This window comes from Periophthalmus magnuspinnatus, chromosome 10 (genome assembly GCF_009829125.3).
Source record: "Periophthalmus magnuspinnatus isolate fPerMag1 chromosome 10, fPerMag1.2.pri, whole genome shotgun sequence".
Classification (NCBI taxonomy): Eukaryota; Metazoa; Chordata; class Actinopteri; order Gobiiformes; family Gobiidae; genus Periophthalmus; species Periophthalmus magnuspinnatus.
In genome coordinates this window covers 6,521,565-6,538,995 of record NC_047135.1, presented here as the reverse complement: position 1 = coordinate 6,538,995, position 17,431 = coordinate 6,521,565, and the positions used below count along the sequence as shown (strand labels likewise).

The following is a 17,431-nucleotide window of genomic DNA, read 5'->3' as shown; positions in this document are numbered from 1 at the left end:
ATACTTAAACTTAATTCTTGTGTGTGTTTGAAGGTTTAGTTCTGCAACACTCAAAGTTGAGTTTTCTAAAATTAGCCAACTTCCCTTTGTCGCCTTCTACTGACAACACATGATTACAACACAATCCACGATTTATTTAGAAAGTCGCACTGAGATAAAACAGGCTTACTTCTTTATCTTTACTTACATAGAGGAACTTAATGAGAAACTCTCTTTTTCATGTCTGCCTTGTTCAAAATACAATGCAAACAAAACAACAAAACAAATAATTATAATAAGTCCACATAAAACATTAGAAACATGTGCAGGTGTGTATAAAAGTTTGTTACCAGTTTATTAAATTGTGATTGTGGCACCAGAGTATCCAATTTTGCACGTTTTTGAAGTGAATTATGTATTTGTGTATTTTTGTGAAGCAAAACAGCCAAAAGTCCTTTTTCCCATTTTAGTTCTGGTGCAGCCAGTTCTTAGACTTATACAATCATGTGATCTGGTATTAAATGTTTCCGTATCAATGATTAACAGGTGACATATTTCAGCAGTCTATCAAGTAGTCTCTTATGAATAAAATTCATACAGTGTTGTTCTCTTCTGACAGCAATAGCCAACGTACTTTTCCACAGAAAATACAGTGATGGGTTTTAAATCCATCATCTGTAATGAAACGAAGGGCCAAATGAAAGAGGTGATCCAACAGTTTCAAAGCAGAAGCCAAAAATGTACAGCATGTCCCCATAATTCAGTACAGACAGAAAAGTTACTTGCACTATTTATTTTCTGTAATTTATTAGGGTACAATATTTTTTTTGTAATAACATGATTTTTATTTTAAACTGCTACATTATTCTGCAGTCCAGACACACCAATAGCTTTGTCTTGTTTGAGTAATAATCTTTAAATATTGTGGGTAACATATGGTTAAAATACCTTAAATATTAACACGTTTACTTAGAAATAGAGCAAACTAAATGCAGACGTTAAAAGGAAAATGTATCATCTAAAAACCTCACAGCAAAAACTATTGAGGCAACAGTGGCTCAAAGGTGGCAGTCAGAGAGGCCCATGGTGCAGATGGACAGCCACATCTCTGCCAGTCACCCCCAGGGCAGCTGTGGCTACACAAGAAACTTACCAGCATGTGGGAGAGGGTGAGTGAAACAATGGCCTCCAAGGACTTTGTCAAGCTGAGCACTATATAAACCCCAAACATGCTAACAAACCACATTTAAAAAACAAAAATCCAACCTGCCACTAAAAAGAAACAAGAAAAATTTAAGGTTTTCAATTTACATATTGTCGCAACGGCTAGTGCAGGTGCGGACCAAGGAGTGCAGACTCGGGGCAAGTTGACAGTGTTTATTTACAATTCGTGCAAAAGACAGTTCAGACAGTTCATTTATCACACACTGGACGTAGGTAGCGGGAGGCAGACCAGACGGGCGTAGGGCAGGGCAGGAACAGGAAAACCAGGACCGGAGCGGGAGCGGAGACCGCCAGGTCCGGAGCACGACGAGACCAGGGACAGGACCAGGGAAGACTGAGCAGGAGAGATCCAGAGCGGGAGCCAGAGCAGGAGACGGGAAGCAAGCCGGAGGCCAAGACAGAGCAGGAGGCAAAGCAGAGGGTCGACTGTACCGGAGCTGGGGCGCAGAGGCAGGCGCGGGAACGCGCAAGAGCAGGAATATTGACACGCGGACGGTCTGGCTCCGAATGTCTTCTGCCAAGCCCTCATATACTCGGCAGCAGGTGCAGGTAATTGCGCTGATGCGCTCCAGGTGCGTGCGGGAGGAGTCAGGAACTCCGCCCATCTCCGGACAGACAGGTAGGGGAGGGGGAGAGAACACAGGAATTGCAGGCATCATGACACATATTTTTTGATACTTAGTCATTTGTTAATTTGTTAAATGAATTCTTGCTCTTGCAAAAACGTCTTCATCTTAGTTATTATTTAGAGTTTTACAGAGTAAAGCTTTGAGACACAATGAGCAGTGTGTGTCTGTTCTGTATTTTCACAGGAAACTTTCAGTCATGAGTGCAATGAAAACTATATAATTCACACGTAAGTTGTTTTCATTTAACTTCCCATTTCCGATAAAAGCATAACTTGTTATGTTACACGATTGCGCATACTTTATATTAAAATATAATAACCAAACCAAATATTCTGAAATTGTGAGAAAGCTATGTGACAAAACGTGGGCTCAAATACACAGATCAATACATACATATACCAAAAAAAACAAAAACAAAAAAACGTGCACTGCTGGAGTTTATTAAAAGTAAAGAAAAATAAGCAAGTAAATATCTCAGCTCTATAACATCAACATCAAATTTTATGTTATTGTACATCAAGAAATAATTGAAGGTTTATAAATTGCCAAGTCATTTAATGCATGAACATACAGCAATTTTACAATCAGCCCCACACACATACAGCTAAAGAACACACTGAAGCTAGACTTTTGTTATAAAACTGAAGGTGATGGTGTCCAAAGCACACATGAGGTTTTACTGCTGCAAAAACCTGACATCAGCATTATCTGCAAATATAGATACAAATAGGTCAGCTGTATTCTAAGATAATAAATCACATCAAATATGAAGGTCCTTATTACCAATCATAAAATGTACAGAACACTTGCATACCTCTCTTATTGTTGTCTTCAGGACACAAATGAATACAACAGTTATGAAAACAAACACCAGTGAACGAAATATAATGGGCCAGTCATCTGTAGTTTAAAAACAAAAGCAGCAGAAAAAAAACAAAAAAAAAAAGTCTGAATACATGACAAAAATGAAATACTTCATTCATATTACTGTGGGTTAGTAGTGACTTACGAATGTACCAAGAGCCAGCTGGAGTGCTTGGGGAGCTGGCTGGTACACTGTGATGGGTGGTTGTTGTCTTACCCACAGAAGTGATGGGAGCGGCTGTGGTTTGTTCGATGCACAGGGTGTTATTGGCTTTATAAACCCAATCGGATATCTGTGTCCCATTTAACGTGCAGTTTATGAATATGTATCCTACAAACAGAGAATAAATGTTAGATGAAGGAAGTTTAAGGAAGTGTGACTAGTTTTGGTTCTAATGAAATGGACTGGTATCAGATTGAGATGATTTGCAGAAAAGAATGTAGTGTATAATCTTTAATGTTAATGGATATGTCTTGAAAATGAGAATTTCCAGAATAATTGAATAAATAATCCAATAGTTTGTGATATTTAAACTGACCACAACTGTTAATATGAATCTCCTTAAACTCTTGACTGATTTTTGACAGAGCAGCGCAGCAGTCCCACTGTGTTTTGTCTCAGGGTGAGGATGGTGTTTTCTTTGTTTTTGGAGAGAAGCTCAGAGTCTGTGAGAGTTTGTCCATTTAAAGTCCAGATGTACTCAGGACTGTCTCGTCCCTGAGGGGCGCAGGATGCCCTCACCGTTCCTTTGGACACACACTCCTGCTCCAAGAGCACAGAGGACACTGGGGCTGCAATAGGGAAAACAAAACAGTTTAAGTGATGTTTATCAATGAGTCCAGTATAGTTAGACAGAGATGTGTTTTATTTACCTTCAATTATTAGTTTGTGATAACTCTTGTGAGTGTCTCTTCCATTCTGATAAAAAAAACTCCAAAGTGTATGAATCATTGTCACTTTTTGTTAACTTTTGTATTTGAATTATTCCAGTGCTGCTATCAAAGACAGATCTATTTTCAAAGTAATTTTTGTTAACTGCATTATTTCTCCAACCAAAAACATTTATGCTATTATTCTTTTTCCAGGTACATTTGTATACAGTTGAGCCAATGTCCATCAGTCGGATATTTACGGTTCCTCCCAGAGCTCCATAGCAAAGAGCGTGGTTCACCCTGGCATCACAGAGTCCCTCAGCATCTGCAGCAGTTTAACCCACGATAAGTACACTTCATATTACTGACCACTTAAAGTGTTAAAGCACATTTAAACAAGCATTGACTAAATACTAAATAAAAACATGATCATTTAAACCATTTATTTTACTGTTATTTGTATAATATTTTGAGATCAATTTATACTGAGATGGCTACATAACACATTTAATTCCACACGCTATTAAAATCCTACCTCTTGTCTCAGTTTGAGCAAAGTGGAGCAGCAGCAGCAGAGTCCACACTGGTCCCATGTCTCTATGTCCCCATCACAATGGGACACTCCTGTCATGAGTGCGTCCAAATGTATGTTTAACCCTGAGAGGATGGTCTTATTTTAGATAGAGGAGGAGAGGAAGTGTTTTTGCTTTTCACACAAGTCAAAAAGAGGAACATACTCCATTTTACATTTTATATATGCTAACCATTGATATAATTTAATCATTCGAGTATTTACATTTTTTGTTGATCTTTTCACAATGCATAGTGATTATTATAATATAAGTATAGTCAAATAAATGTATTATTTGAAGTAAATGTAAAATATGGTTCAAATATATTTAGTTTATTGATTTATTTATTGACATTAATCCTGTATGTTCCTCTTCTTTGTAATGTATCATCTAAATAGTATAGCCTAACTTAGGTTTCGTTTTTCAAATTCTTTTGTGCCCTCAGCTATTAAATTGCTAAATTCTAAGGGTAGTGTTTTTTGACGTTTTGCACTGTTTTTATGTATTGTTCTTATGAATGAATGAATGAATGAATGAATGAATGAATATTGTTTATTTGAGCATAATAAAAACAAACAAAAACAAAACAGTGTACACCCAGATCCCAAGTTTGTGCTCAAAAGGAGTAAGCCGAAGTAAAATACTTGTGTGCGCTTACCCCCCAATTCTTATATTGTGCTTTGAGTTCCACTCGTGGATTGCAATGGACTGACACACTGTGTGTTTGCGTGTATGTTAGAGTGAGAACTGCTCTGAGAATGCTGCAAATGAATTGCCCTCTGGGATCAATAAAGTTTTCTGAATCTGACGTTTTTAACTGTGGTGATTAAAGTTCACTTCTGGATATGAACAACTTTCCTCTGCTGCCCTCTGATGGCTGTTATTTACTACTTATTCATTTAACACACTGCACGATGTTCTTTTTCTTTGGTCTTAAAACGTTAAATGGTAATGTCATAATGTGGTTTTAACAAGCTATAGTTAAAATTCATAATGAGCTTTGTAAAGATGTTTGTAAGTGATGTTTGAATAATCATCTTTACAATTTACACACATACGCACACATACACAGAGAAATTAAACCAACTAGTTATTGTAATTACTGTACAAGAATTTCTTCCTGGTCAATCTAAAGCTAATCCTAGCAGGTTGCCCCAGCAGCATTGAAGTACGGGCCAAATACAGAGGACACATTTCCCTGGATCAATAACATATACCTTAACCACATATATACCATACCTTAAACTACTTAAGTCTCTCATCTTTTATTAAACACATTGGATTTTAAACTCACAAGTATGCAGATGATGTTTGTATTCTGTGTGAAAGTGGAAAAAAACACAATCTGCTTTCTGCTTCTGTTGTTAAATGTGTCATGTGTGTGCAACTGCAAGACACAAAACAGCAATTAATTCATTTACAAAAAAATCACTTTGAACAGGCCCTCTCCTCTGAAAGTATGTCCAGTAAAATACTTCCTCAGTTTATACAAAGTGTCCAAAGATTTTAAATTCTTTTTTGGAATATGATGCAACTTCCTTCAAATACCTGCACCTGTACAGAAGGATAATGTTAAAAGTTTGATTAACACATAAATAATTAACACAAAATAGTTTAAATACAAACTCTTACCTGACTGTTTGTGTGTCCTGACCTTTCTGTAGATGCAAACTGAAATGAGCACCACCACCAAAAAAGCTCCCACAGAAGAAGCAGCCAACACAATAACAGGCCACGGGTTTGCTGCAGGGAAAATACACAATTACAGCATTTATACTCATTAATTTAGTGCATGGGTTTTACTTTGTGTAGATGGTGTAAAGTAAAATGTAAATGCTGCTAATAAAGACAGTTAAAGGAAGTTCAAGTTAAGATAAAGGTGAGGTTTGTCTATGGATTAAGTGAGCTAATTCATTTACAAAATAAAACAACTGTCAAGATCCCAGTCTGTCTCTATGTTTTTCTGCTGTCTTCCCCCCTCCCTTCTGTGTTTCTGCAGAGAGCTGGGTGGAGACTCTGGCACCACCCACTACACACCTGCAGCCCATGAGCAATCAAGCCTGCACCTGTGGCACACAAAGGGACAGAGGATCCAACACATTACTCTGATTTTGCTCCTTGGCACTACCCTGCACCTCCACCTCCGACACAAACACCTCAACTTCCAGGCTAAACAGGCTGTCAGGAGCAGAGCTTATAAAATGCCTGCTGAGTTTACATGCTTCATGCCACAATATCATGAAACATAGAGAAGAAACTAAAAGAGAGAGAAAACTACGATGCTTCATTTACAGACATATTTCTCAACAATGTGTCATTCCATTGAAAATGGCAAAAGAGAATGACACATTTTCAACACTTCAATAGCTGAATCCCACAAAGGAAATGCATCGTGGTAAAGTAAATTAGCATTCATCAAGTACATCGTATCAGCTTCAGGAACTGAAAAGAACTTTTTGAATACAGTTAGAAAGTGTCTTTGCTTTTGCTTTAAACATTCAATAATAAAACAAATCTTTCAATTTAAAAAGACATGCTTAAAAAATTATTCATTGGTATGATGATAATGACCTGCATTCCTAGTAGTTCATTTGGCTCATTTCTGCTGTAAAACGATTGTTTCTATTGAGGTTGAGCCCCATACTTCCACACTGTAAATTAAACAAGGAATTATGAGTGAACAACACTGTTCCCTCTAAACTGCGCGCGTGCGCAATTGCGCACTGCTGACACAGTCTCCGCGCACAGAAAATCTGTGCTGCGCACAAAAAAAATCGAACCGGAGTTGAAAATAAAATAAACACACAACAATTCATTCTGCGCTATTTTCAATGTGAGTTAGTGAGTGTGACCGGGGACGAGCTGCTCCAGCCAATTATGTGATTCACATACGTATTTGAACAGCTTATCAACGTCATTGACAGGCTCCTCATGTGCCGCTACCAGAGTTTTAGCCGATATGGCCGACGTGGACTGAAAACTCGCTAATTATTCTAAGTGTTTAACCCCTTAACGTTCCGACGGCCCGCCCTCGGGCAAAGATCCGCACGCACGGACGCGTAATTTCACGCACTGTTTTGCAGCAATTTTGCGTTTTAACGAAACGGACAAAACAAAACGGACAAAACAAAGGAAGTACGCGACCGAGGACACTGAGGATGTTTGTACAAGTTAAACTAAGGACACAATGACAGAAGTTTGTCCGAGCGGGACTCGATCTTTCAACCACTGTCACAGAATGACTGTCACACTGTCACATGTACAGTGTGTTCTTAGTTTCCAGTGTGTGTTTGTTTACATTTTGAAGTGTGTGTGTTTGTTTACTGTTTGCAGTGTGTGGTTTGTAAATATATATTTATTTTGACCCATACCACTTGTTTTAAATATATTTTATATACAAATACACATTATATATTGTCTTTTGATATGATATATAAATGTACAGTAATAGAGCAGCTTGGTGTGCAGATACAGATTCCCCTCAGTGTGTATTGGTCATTGACTGTCACTAGTTTATGAGTTGTAAAAATCAAATGATCGTGTCATATACTGAAAAAGAGTTACCGGACTGTCGCTCAGACACAGTAGGACAATCTCACTCAGTGCACAGCAAAAGCTTCACACAATGGCTTATACTCATAATACAAGTCAGAGCTTTACCATAAAAATATTAAGTGTGTTTTCAGCATTGGAGTTTACAGTTGTCTTAGTTTGGTTGGAAGCTCATGTTTTGCCATAGTTAAAATAAAATATTTATAATTCCAATAGCATTAACATACTACAAGATTTTTGTCATTTTCATTGTATAAGTGGCTAAAGCACTTAATTAAAACTCTTATAACAGAAATGTACCGTAAATTTCGGATTATAAGCCGCTACTTTTTTTCCACGCTTTGAACCCTGCGGCTTTTACAGCAGTGCGGCTTATATATGGAATTTTACTGGATAACGGCCCCTGGGGGGCGCTCTCTAGCTGTAAACGTAAAAGTGAGACAGACGTGGGGAAAGATTCTGCTCTGAAGAATTCACTAGTTTTGATTTTGAACGATCATTTTGCGCATCATGAAATGGATATGATGCAGTTTTTAAGATAAAGAAACAGAAAGGAAACAGAGCAGGGGTCGGCCTTTAACACGCAAAGAGCCATTTGGACCCACTTTCCACGTAAAATAAAACACTGGGAGCCGCAAATACTTTTTGACATCTAAAATGAAGATAACACTGTATAATAACAATAATGTAACGGAATAATGTAGGTTTTACTTTCACGGACAAGCCTTCTACACGTGGCAGATAAATATGGCAAAAACAACTTAAGTGCATTAAAAAAATACAACTCACCAAACCGCTGCATCATGCATCGCGCTGATTATGTGATTATGTCTACTCTACTCCGCAGTTTCTTTAAAAAAACAACAACAAAAAAACTCGTAGCGTATCGTTTAATCCCAGGTGCTTATTCTCCATGTGCCAAAGCAGTTTTGAAGGTTTCATTGCCTTATTTGCTTTTCCCGTATGTTACGCAGAGCGGACTGTGCGCGTGAGTCACCTGCAGCGACAAACCCAGATTTTAAGTAGGCATTGTCTGTTAAATTTATCTTTCTTTTTCTTGGAGATCGTAGTCTCCTCTTCTGGCTCCTCAGTTGTCCTTTCCCCCTTTGTTAAAAGCTCTCCAAAGACTTTTGTTTTGGCTCATTTTCACTCGCTTGTGGCTCTAGTTTTGTGCGTCGTGTCTGATGTGTTATACGTGAAACGTCATCGCGGAGACAAGAGCAGATAATAAACTTGCTACTACATCAAATAGATTTCTGTGGCGATTTCCAGCAGGATTTTCATGATACATCTACGGACGAGCTTATTAGTGTGTCATTAGGGACGGGCCAAAGTTGCTCCTGACCCCTGTGCGCACAACGTCTGAAAATCAGGGCTCTTTACGCAGGACTGTGAGCTGTGTGTGTGTCAGTTCCCAAGCCACGCAGAGCCGCAGTATAAGGCTGAAAGAGGCGCATACGGCTCCGGAGCCGCGAGTTGCCGACCCCTGAAATAGAGCCACTGCACGTAAGCTCGACATCAATGAATCCAACTTGGTCAATGTAAAAAGACGACAAAAGTTTTCAGAGGAAATAAAAGCAGATTTTCCGTGTTGGTGCAGCTTTATTTTATAAACCTGCAGATGTGTTCATCCCGTGTTGTTGTCGTGTTGGTGCCAATTTTCAGGCACAGTTTAAAAAAAAGCGTGTCGGTGCAGCGTCTTTCTGTGTAAATATCTCATGTTACAATATGAAAACCTGCGGCTTTTATTCAGGTGCGGCTTATATATGTACAAAATTGATTTTTTCTTCAAATTTAGCTGGTGCGGCTTATATCAAGGTGCGCTCTGTAGTCCGAAATTTACGGTAAATGTGGTAATTTGATCCTTTTAATAAACCATTTAACTTGGATGGATGTGATGCAGCATGACCACAGTGCACACGTCTGATGTCGCTCACAGTGGTCCATGGGACCGCTCAGGGAGTTTGTGTGTTTGCTCAGACTCGTGAAAAATTAGAGGGAACATTGGTGAACAATAGATTAAATACAAGCCACTGAAGTTTAACCTGTCTTTTGCTTTATATATTATTTAGGATTGGACTTTATATAGAATGAACATTATATAGAATTGAACTTTATGTAGCATTGCAGTTAATTTAGATTTTTTTTTTTCCTTTTGCATATTCAACATATTTTTTCCAATTGAATTGATGATCAATCACAACCCAGAGGAATGTGGTCTCTCAAACGTGTTCTGTTTCAACGTTACACATTTTTACTTTTATATTGCTTGTTTTTTGCTTGCTATATTGCTTATGGCTGTTTTTTAGTTTTACTAATGTTAAGAGAGATTTATATTTATCAAACCAAATTTTAAGTACCTCTAATCCTTTTTCAGTTTTGTTAAGTAATTAATTTAAGTTTCTTCCAGTACAGTACAGATTGGTGTTATCTGCGAAAATAATTCAATACTTCAGAAACTATACAAATATCATTGATAAAAAGAATAAAAAGTTTGGAACTAATAACTGAGCCTTGAGGCAGTCCACATGTCACCTGCCTAGGTTCTGATTTGATTTATTTGTACATATTTACCCTGTTTCGTAAATACATCTGTAACCAGTTATGGACTGTCCGTCTTATTTTGTAGAGTTCTATTTTGTTGTTTTGTTTTTGTTTGTTTTTTTGTTTTTTAATACTTGATCATGATCAGTGGTATCAAAAGTCTTCTTTAGATCTATGAAGACTGAATTCGAGTTTCTGTCAATTGCTTCAGACCATTGTCATTAGAGCATATGTTGTTGCTCTCTTTTTCCTAAAACCAACCTGTTGTTCATTTAGTAATGCACATTTTTTAATAAATCCAACTGTTTCACAAAGCTTTTCCAAAACCTTCAAAAATTGTGGAAGTACAGCCACTAGTCTGTATGTGTCCATCTCTGTTTGAATAACTATTTGGCAAATTTTATGTCCTGTGAAAATATTCCTTTTTTGAAAGTAAAGGTTACATATAGGTAAAAGGCTTAACAACAGAATTAATAACTTCCTTAATAATACTCATGTCCATATCGCATACATCTGCTAAAGTTTTATTCTTGAATTTTTTCACCACTTCTATTATGTCCTTTTCTTGAACTCCATAAAGGAACATTGGATTTAAATTTCTTTTAATGAGACCTTTTAAAGAGATCCTTTTTATCATTGTCCGCATTAATTTCTCTGGCTAAGGTTGACCGAACAAAATGATTATTTAAGTTGTCCATAACTGTCTTTAAATCTTCCACTTTAATGTCCCAATGATATTCAGTTTGCTTGGTTATGTTTCTAATGATACATGATGATAATGATAATTAAATCCTATGTTTGTTTGTTTTTTGTATGTTACAATTATTAGCCTCTAGCATTACAGTACAGTTCTTTTTCTTTTGCATTTGTATTATTGTTGTCAATTTATTTTTAAACAATTTTTGTTCACTTGTTCTATGTTGAATAATGTTTATAAAGTATTCTTTTCTTTTGACATGCCTTTTGTAGGCCTCATCCAGACGCTGTCTTTTTGATCTTTCACCAAATACTTTTTTCAGAGGGCAATGTGTATTATATGAATTTAGGAAAATGGTCAAAAATATCTGATAAGCTACAAATGTATTTGTACAAGGCCTTCTTCAATCTTCAATGTGTCAATTCTGTCTGAGGTTTTTTCTCGACCAAGCCTAAACGAAGGCACGCTACTTTATGCCACATTGTTGAGCTTTAGATTTCTGATGGTCAAAACAGGAAGGTGGCCACTTATACCACTTAAAAGCAGGCCACATGTGGTATGATCATTAACAGATGAGGAAATGTTATCTATGAGTGTTACATTGTCCTTAAAAGACTACTGGATTTATTTATGAGAGTCCAGAAGCCAAAACTACCTAATGTATTATGAAACTCTGTTGTTAACTAATGTTTCTTCCATTTTAACAAATCTATATTGAGGTCCCCACACACAAAAGCAAATGTATTTTTATCAACTAAAATATTCATAAATTGTTCTATATAATATCCAGCTCTTCTGTATACACAACTTAAAACTCTACTTTTGGATTTCCCTATTTTCAATAGTGAGACTTTCCATTATGTTATCTACAACTGAAATGTCAATTATTTTACAATGACATCTTTTTGTACATAGAAGCCAACACCACCACCCCTTTTATTTTTCTGATTTGCTCTTGGAATGTATGTTTTAGTGACCAAAATTAGTATAGACTTCTACAATTAAAATGTAGAATTGAGAATCCCCTTGGGATTTGATGCATAGTTATGACAGACATTTAACTCAGGATCAATATTATTATTATTATTACACTGAATTCTCATTTGAGCATATTTCAGGTTCATTATGCACTGTTCCATCAAATGAGTAGATTTTCTTTTATACAGCAAGTCAAAGGCAATTTATTATTAGAACTGTGATCCCAATGTTATCCTTTGGTTTACAGAGTTTCTTTTTGAATTCCAGATCCTAGAATATAATTCTGACAAACCTGCTACATGACTGATGATTGTCTATGGCATGGGATCAGATATTAAGTGTAAAATTTGCAGTCACATAATATATTTCATTGTTTAGGTCTACAATCTCACGAACACCAGCAATCTGACCGCCATGTATACTACAAGCTTTCCCTGTTTGTTAGCCTTTGAGCATTGGGGAGCATCTGTTTTGGACTTTTAACTAAGAAAACCCCCTGAAGTTCTTGCTCCTTCTGTGTTTTTAATCTGACTATTATATTTTAACCCTCTATCTCAACATTATAATTGAACTTTTTGCAAACAAGATACTTTATGTTTTAACTTGGAGAATCTGATAGGTCCAACTTCAAAACACTTACCCTTGACTTCTAGTGTCACCTCCACTGTTTCCAAATTGGCTCCATTTGTGTCATAAATCTCCACTTTGTATTTTCCTACATCTTCCCACTGCACATTTTGAATCTTAATTGTCCCATTGTCCATGAACGCCTCCGTCCGGTTCTTGAATGAATCTTCACGTATTTTCAGTGTTCTTTCTTTAATTGTGAACACCTCCTTAGATCCACTGGAAAGCTGCTTCTTAAACTGGAGCCTGTGGTCGGAAGCACTGCTCATAACTTGTAAGAAAACATTTCCTCCATGAGTCACAGAACAGGTGCTTTCAGTTGTATCTATAAGTTTGCACATGGTGTCACTGGGCTTCAAAAAACCTGCAATAAATGGAAAAGTTTTATTAGGATTTTGACATTTTGTGATAATAAAAGAACACTTACCACAGCTTAGTCCAGGCAAGAGAATCAAAATGGCAAGAATCATCTTCATATTTCAATCTCATCAAGATGAATGTATAGTGCATAGAAGGACTTAGGGGTACCTCTAAGATACAGGAAATGGAACGTGCATGGGTGTTGACTTTTAGATTTACACTGAGAGAAGTGAAACATGTTTGCTTCATTTCCTCACTTTTTGTACCATGCCCAGGTTTAGCAAGCCATTGTTGGGCAACATGTGCGGCTTGGGAATTCCTGAGATAAGCCTCAGACAAAAAATAAGGATGTGTAAAAACAAGAATAGCTATGTGGTCAGTTGATTTATTTTATCCGATGCACCTGCAAATGCACAAGGCAAGTTGAACTTTAAACCCACAACAGTTGAGGGTGTGGGTAAAGACGGTTATAGTTCCTGTTTCTAAAAAAAAAAAAAAAGACAATACCTTTTATAAAGACGAGCAACATTTCATTGATGAAGACCACATTAAATATGTTTTAAATAATTTATGATTGGGTGCTTTGAATGTCATTGTATTTGGCTCTATAAAGGATCCAGGTTGAGTTATATGAGTCAATGCACATTTTGCATGTAGATAGTTCAAGAGCAGAAAGGCACTGCCATACATTTGCTTTATGTACAACTTAAAATAGGTTTAGTAGAAATATTTGGGACAACAATAATGGTTTCAGATTTATTGAAGATAAAACAAAACAAAGCATGGTAGCCTTTTCGATGGTGGTGAAAACCTAGTGACCACTGTCTAAAACTGTACACATGTATTTCACATTAGACTGGCAGAGGTAGTTTTGTACCACAGACAGGATAAGCTGAGCATTGCTATTTTTGGTTATGTATGCTACCAGAAGGAAGTCATATTCACCTAATACAAAAAGGAAACTGATTTGAAAAAAGAGCAAAGAGCACACTGCTTTACTATAAAATCAGAAACCACAGTTGGATAATTCATTAGTGTTCATTAGACCTTTTCCTGATGAAAAGCATCATGTCTTGTTGGCAAAAAATCCACCATAGTTAGTACAAATATTCTCTGGAGGAGGGTCTGTCATCTGCTTGTCTCCTGAGGTGCTACTTTTTTGCCTAAGATGTTCCACAGTATGGCATTAAGCTCATGTATGTCCATGGAAACATGCACGTGACACCACCAGGCCAAGTTACTGATCATACCTGTGGAGAAAAGACCTAACTTTGCCAGCCCAGGCAAGCTCTTACAATGCTATTACAATCAGTTTACAATTAGACGTGGGGTCTGGATTTGTATCCGGCCTCCACAATTTCTGATGGTGACAAATCAAACACAGTGGCTTATAAGGAAAAACTAAGAAAACAACAGCAATGAGGACTGAATAACAGGAAACAACAAGCTAAGCACTAAATAATAAATGCAAGATAGACAAGTTTAATGCCATGCTGTGGAAGATTCAAGGCCAAACATCTCCATGGTATACAAATGGCAAACCCTCCAGAAAAGTTACACAGTGCGCCTTTGATGCCCTTTTATAATATGCAAAACCATTACTTTCAACTAAAATTTTGTTAGTGTGTTCCAAATAAAGAACCAAATATGCTTAAGTCTTACAAGCCTGTAGTCCCCGAAAGTTGTAGCAGTAAAGGTTTGCGTTTGTACTAATATATGCCTATATCCAGTTGGACATAATTTTGGCCTGAAGACTCTTGAGTAATGACATGCTCTGGGACAGTTTAAGCTTCTTCCTCCAGTCACTTTGTTCTGTGTGGTGGTTGTCATCCCACTCTTCCTCCTCGTCCTCATCCTCTACCCATGGCAGCCACACCCCTCCACTCAGGCTGGGGTCGGCCCGTGGGTCCTCTGAGGGGAACCTCACTGGCACTGCACTGCGATTATAGAACGCCAGTCTGGCCATCAGCTCATACACAATATCCGGCCTTTCGTCAGAATAGTCACGGCGCTCGTACGGGTCGGTAGCGATGTTGAACAGCCATTTGGATTTCTTCGGCTCAAGGTGTCGCTCCAGGTTCCACCAAGTGTTCGGAAATCCGGGAAGAACTTGAGGAGGGATCCAGTCTCCGTAGCCAGGGTCTCCAGTCAGAAGTTTCCAATCTCCGACTCGTATAGAGGCCTGGATGGCTGTATTCCATATGCCATAGCCTTCCTGTAATGATCCACTTCGAGCATGGTTATAAAGTGGGTCAATATTATGTAGGATTTCATATCTCGGAGACTCTTTGTCCTCACTGATGGCTTCCCAAACATCAAATCCATCCAGGCCTTCAGTCATAGAGCTGTTACCACCAGCTAATGCCACAAGGGTTGGATACCAGTCAGTGATGTGCACCAGCGCATGGCTCACTCTCCTCCTCCTTCTGAGTAGAGGGCTGTGTACAAACCCCAAACCTCTGATGCCTCCTTCCCAATAGGTGCCTTTCCGCCCCCTAAGAGGCCAGTTATTTCCCCCTGACAGTGGCTGGCCCCCATTGTCAGTGGAGAAGATGAGCACACTGTTTTTGTAGTATCCATATTTGCGAAGGGCATAAGTGATATTTCGAACAGCTTCATCCACAGCCGAGACCATACCAGCATACTTCCTGCGTGCCACGTTGCCTAGGTCCCTATAGGGATCGATGTACTCCTGAGGCGACTGCAGGGGCGTGTGCACAGCCTGAAAAGAGAGGAAGATAAACAGGGGCTGGGCCTTAGGGTCGTGAGTGGCCAGGATCTTGCGTACTCTGCGGGTGTACAGGTGAGTGGAGTATTTGCCTTTGTAACCCCATGCTACAGTCTCGCCTTCATGCAGGTCATATCCGCACAGATCAGGGCCGTCACAGGAAGTATAGGTGTAGTAATTGACACTTCCCGTTAAGGAGCCAAGATAAGTGTCAAATCCACGTCGCGTGGGTAAGCACTCCTTCTTATAAAAGCCCAAGTGCCACTTCCCGACCATGTGTGTGGCATATCCCAGCTCCTGCAGCCTCTGGGGTAACGTGACCTGGTCAAGGGGCAGACAGTTCGGTTGGCGAGGGCGAATGATGGAGTGCTGCAGACCAGTGTGAATTTGGTACCTGCACATAACAAACATATTAATAACTTATAACACACAGGAATATGTACAATTAGATGCTCATTTTAAAGAGCACAAGCCTGCTAATCAAGCTAGATATTTGTAATTATAAGAAAAAATGTAATTGACATGTTAATATTTTTTAATTCCTTAAAGCTTCTTCATACTATATAAAGCAACATTGAACTGGTTACGGAATGACCGACAACAGATGAATAACTATGTTAGCATTATCTTATCTCTAATCAGAATGTTTAATGTAAGAGAGGCATGCATTTCCCCAATTGTGTTTCTAATACTTCATGCATATCCAGAAGGGTATCTCTCTGTATTTTAATACTTGACTAAACTGCGCTGCCATTGCAACATGTTCCTTGCTGTAACTGCATGTGTGAGGTTGACCTTACCTGCCGGTCATGAACTGGCTCCTGGATGGAGTACAGATGGGCTGAATGTAGTAATTCTCCAGCTTAACTCCATATGCTGCCAGTTTGTCCAGTGTGGGTGTTTTGATGTCTGAGCTGTGATATCCAATGTCATTAAATCCTTGGTCATCAGTCATGATGAAGATGATGTGAGGAGGCTGCGGAGCCGATGGAGAGCTGTCTCCAAAAGTATCCACTCTGGGGTCGGTCTCCACCTGATTGGGGCTGTTTGGATCCCATGCCAGATAACCTAGACTGAGCAAGCTCATCATGGAGAAACCAGTCAGCGCAGTGGTACCCATGATTTAATCTAATAGTGTTCTAAATGTCACAAAATCATTTTGTGTTGTACACAGTGAGTGCAGAATTCACTGAGAAAAGCTATATGCGACTTCTGTACTTACGGTGTGCCTCCCCAAAATGTCTTTGAAAACATTTCCCCCTTCCCCAGTGGTCTCACAGACCCCGCCTATTTGCCTTTCTGGCTCACTAGCACACACAAACATACTGTAATGTTACACATGCAGGTAATGAGTCCATGTAGCTCCCCACCTTATTACTATACTACTAACCTTAGGTGTAGTTTCAGCAGGACAAGGCTTGAGTATTATTCATTCATGCTTTTCTAAAATAATTAAAGTTCAATCATACAACTGCCAACTTTAAGAACTGCTGAAAACCTTCAAAAATTCCTTGCTGACCTGATTTAACAGGAGATGACAGAGGCCCTACAGAAAGACCCTCAGTTACATAGAGAAAACATGCGAGGGGGTGATGGAGTCTTGGGGTGCGCTGGGGCCCGATAGACACAATCACAGACACTGTTCTCCCTCTCTCACACAACGCACTCTTATTATCGTTGCAGTTTATGAATCCTGAATCACACCTGAAGAGTGACACCGCACAGTTGCCCCAGGATACCAGAGGCTGATAAGATCTCCACTGTGCGTCAAAGAACCACTTTAGCAGAGCCAACAGGGAGTAGC

The 17,431-nt window shown here is 38.6% G+C and overlaps 1 protein-coding gene and 1 long non-coding RNA gene across 2 annotated transcripts; both read right to left on the bottom strand.

Annotated features, from left to right (window-relative positions):
* Window positions 1–2,622: 2,622 nt before the first annotated feature.
* On the bottom strand, window positions 2,623–3,752 carry LOC117377870 (uncharacterized). Its single transcript, XR_004541962.2, has 4 exons — window positions 3,570–3,752; window positions 3,236–3,488; window positions 2,842–3,027; window positions 2,623–2,732 (listed from the first exon to the last, which is right to left on the bottom strand). It is a non-coding gene; the product is annotated as an uncharacterized LOC117377870 (long non-coding RNA).
* A 10,867-nt stretch (window positions 3,753–14,619) lies between these two features.
* On the bottom strand, window positions 14,620–16,747 carry arsia (arylsulfatase family, member Ia). Its single transcript, XM_033974663.2, has 2 exons — window positions 16,428–16,747; window positions 14,620–16,021 (listed from the first exon to the last, which is right to left on the bottom strand). The coding sequence occupies exons 1-2, from the start codon at window positions 16,745–16,747 to the stop codon at window positions 14,620–14,622; spliced, it is 1,722 nt and encodes a 573-aa protein (XP_033830554.1).
* Between the last annotated feature and the right edge of the window lie 684 nt (window positions 16,748–17,431).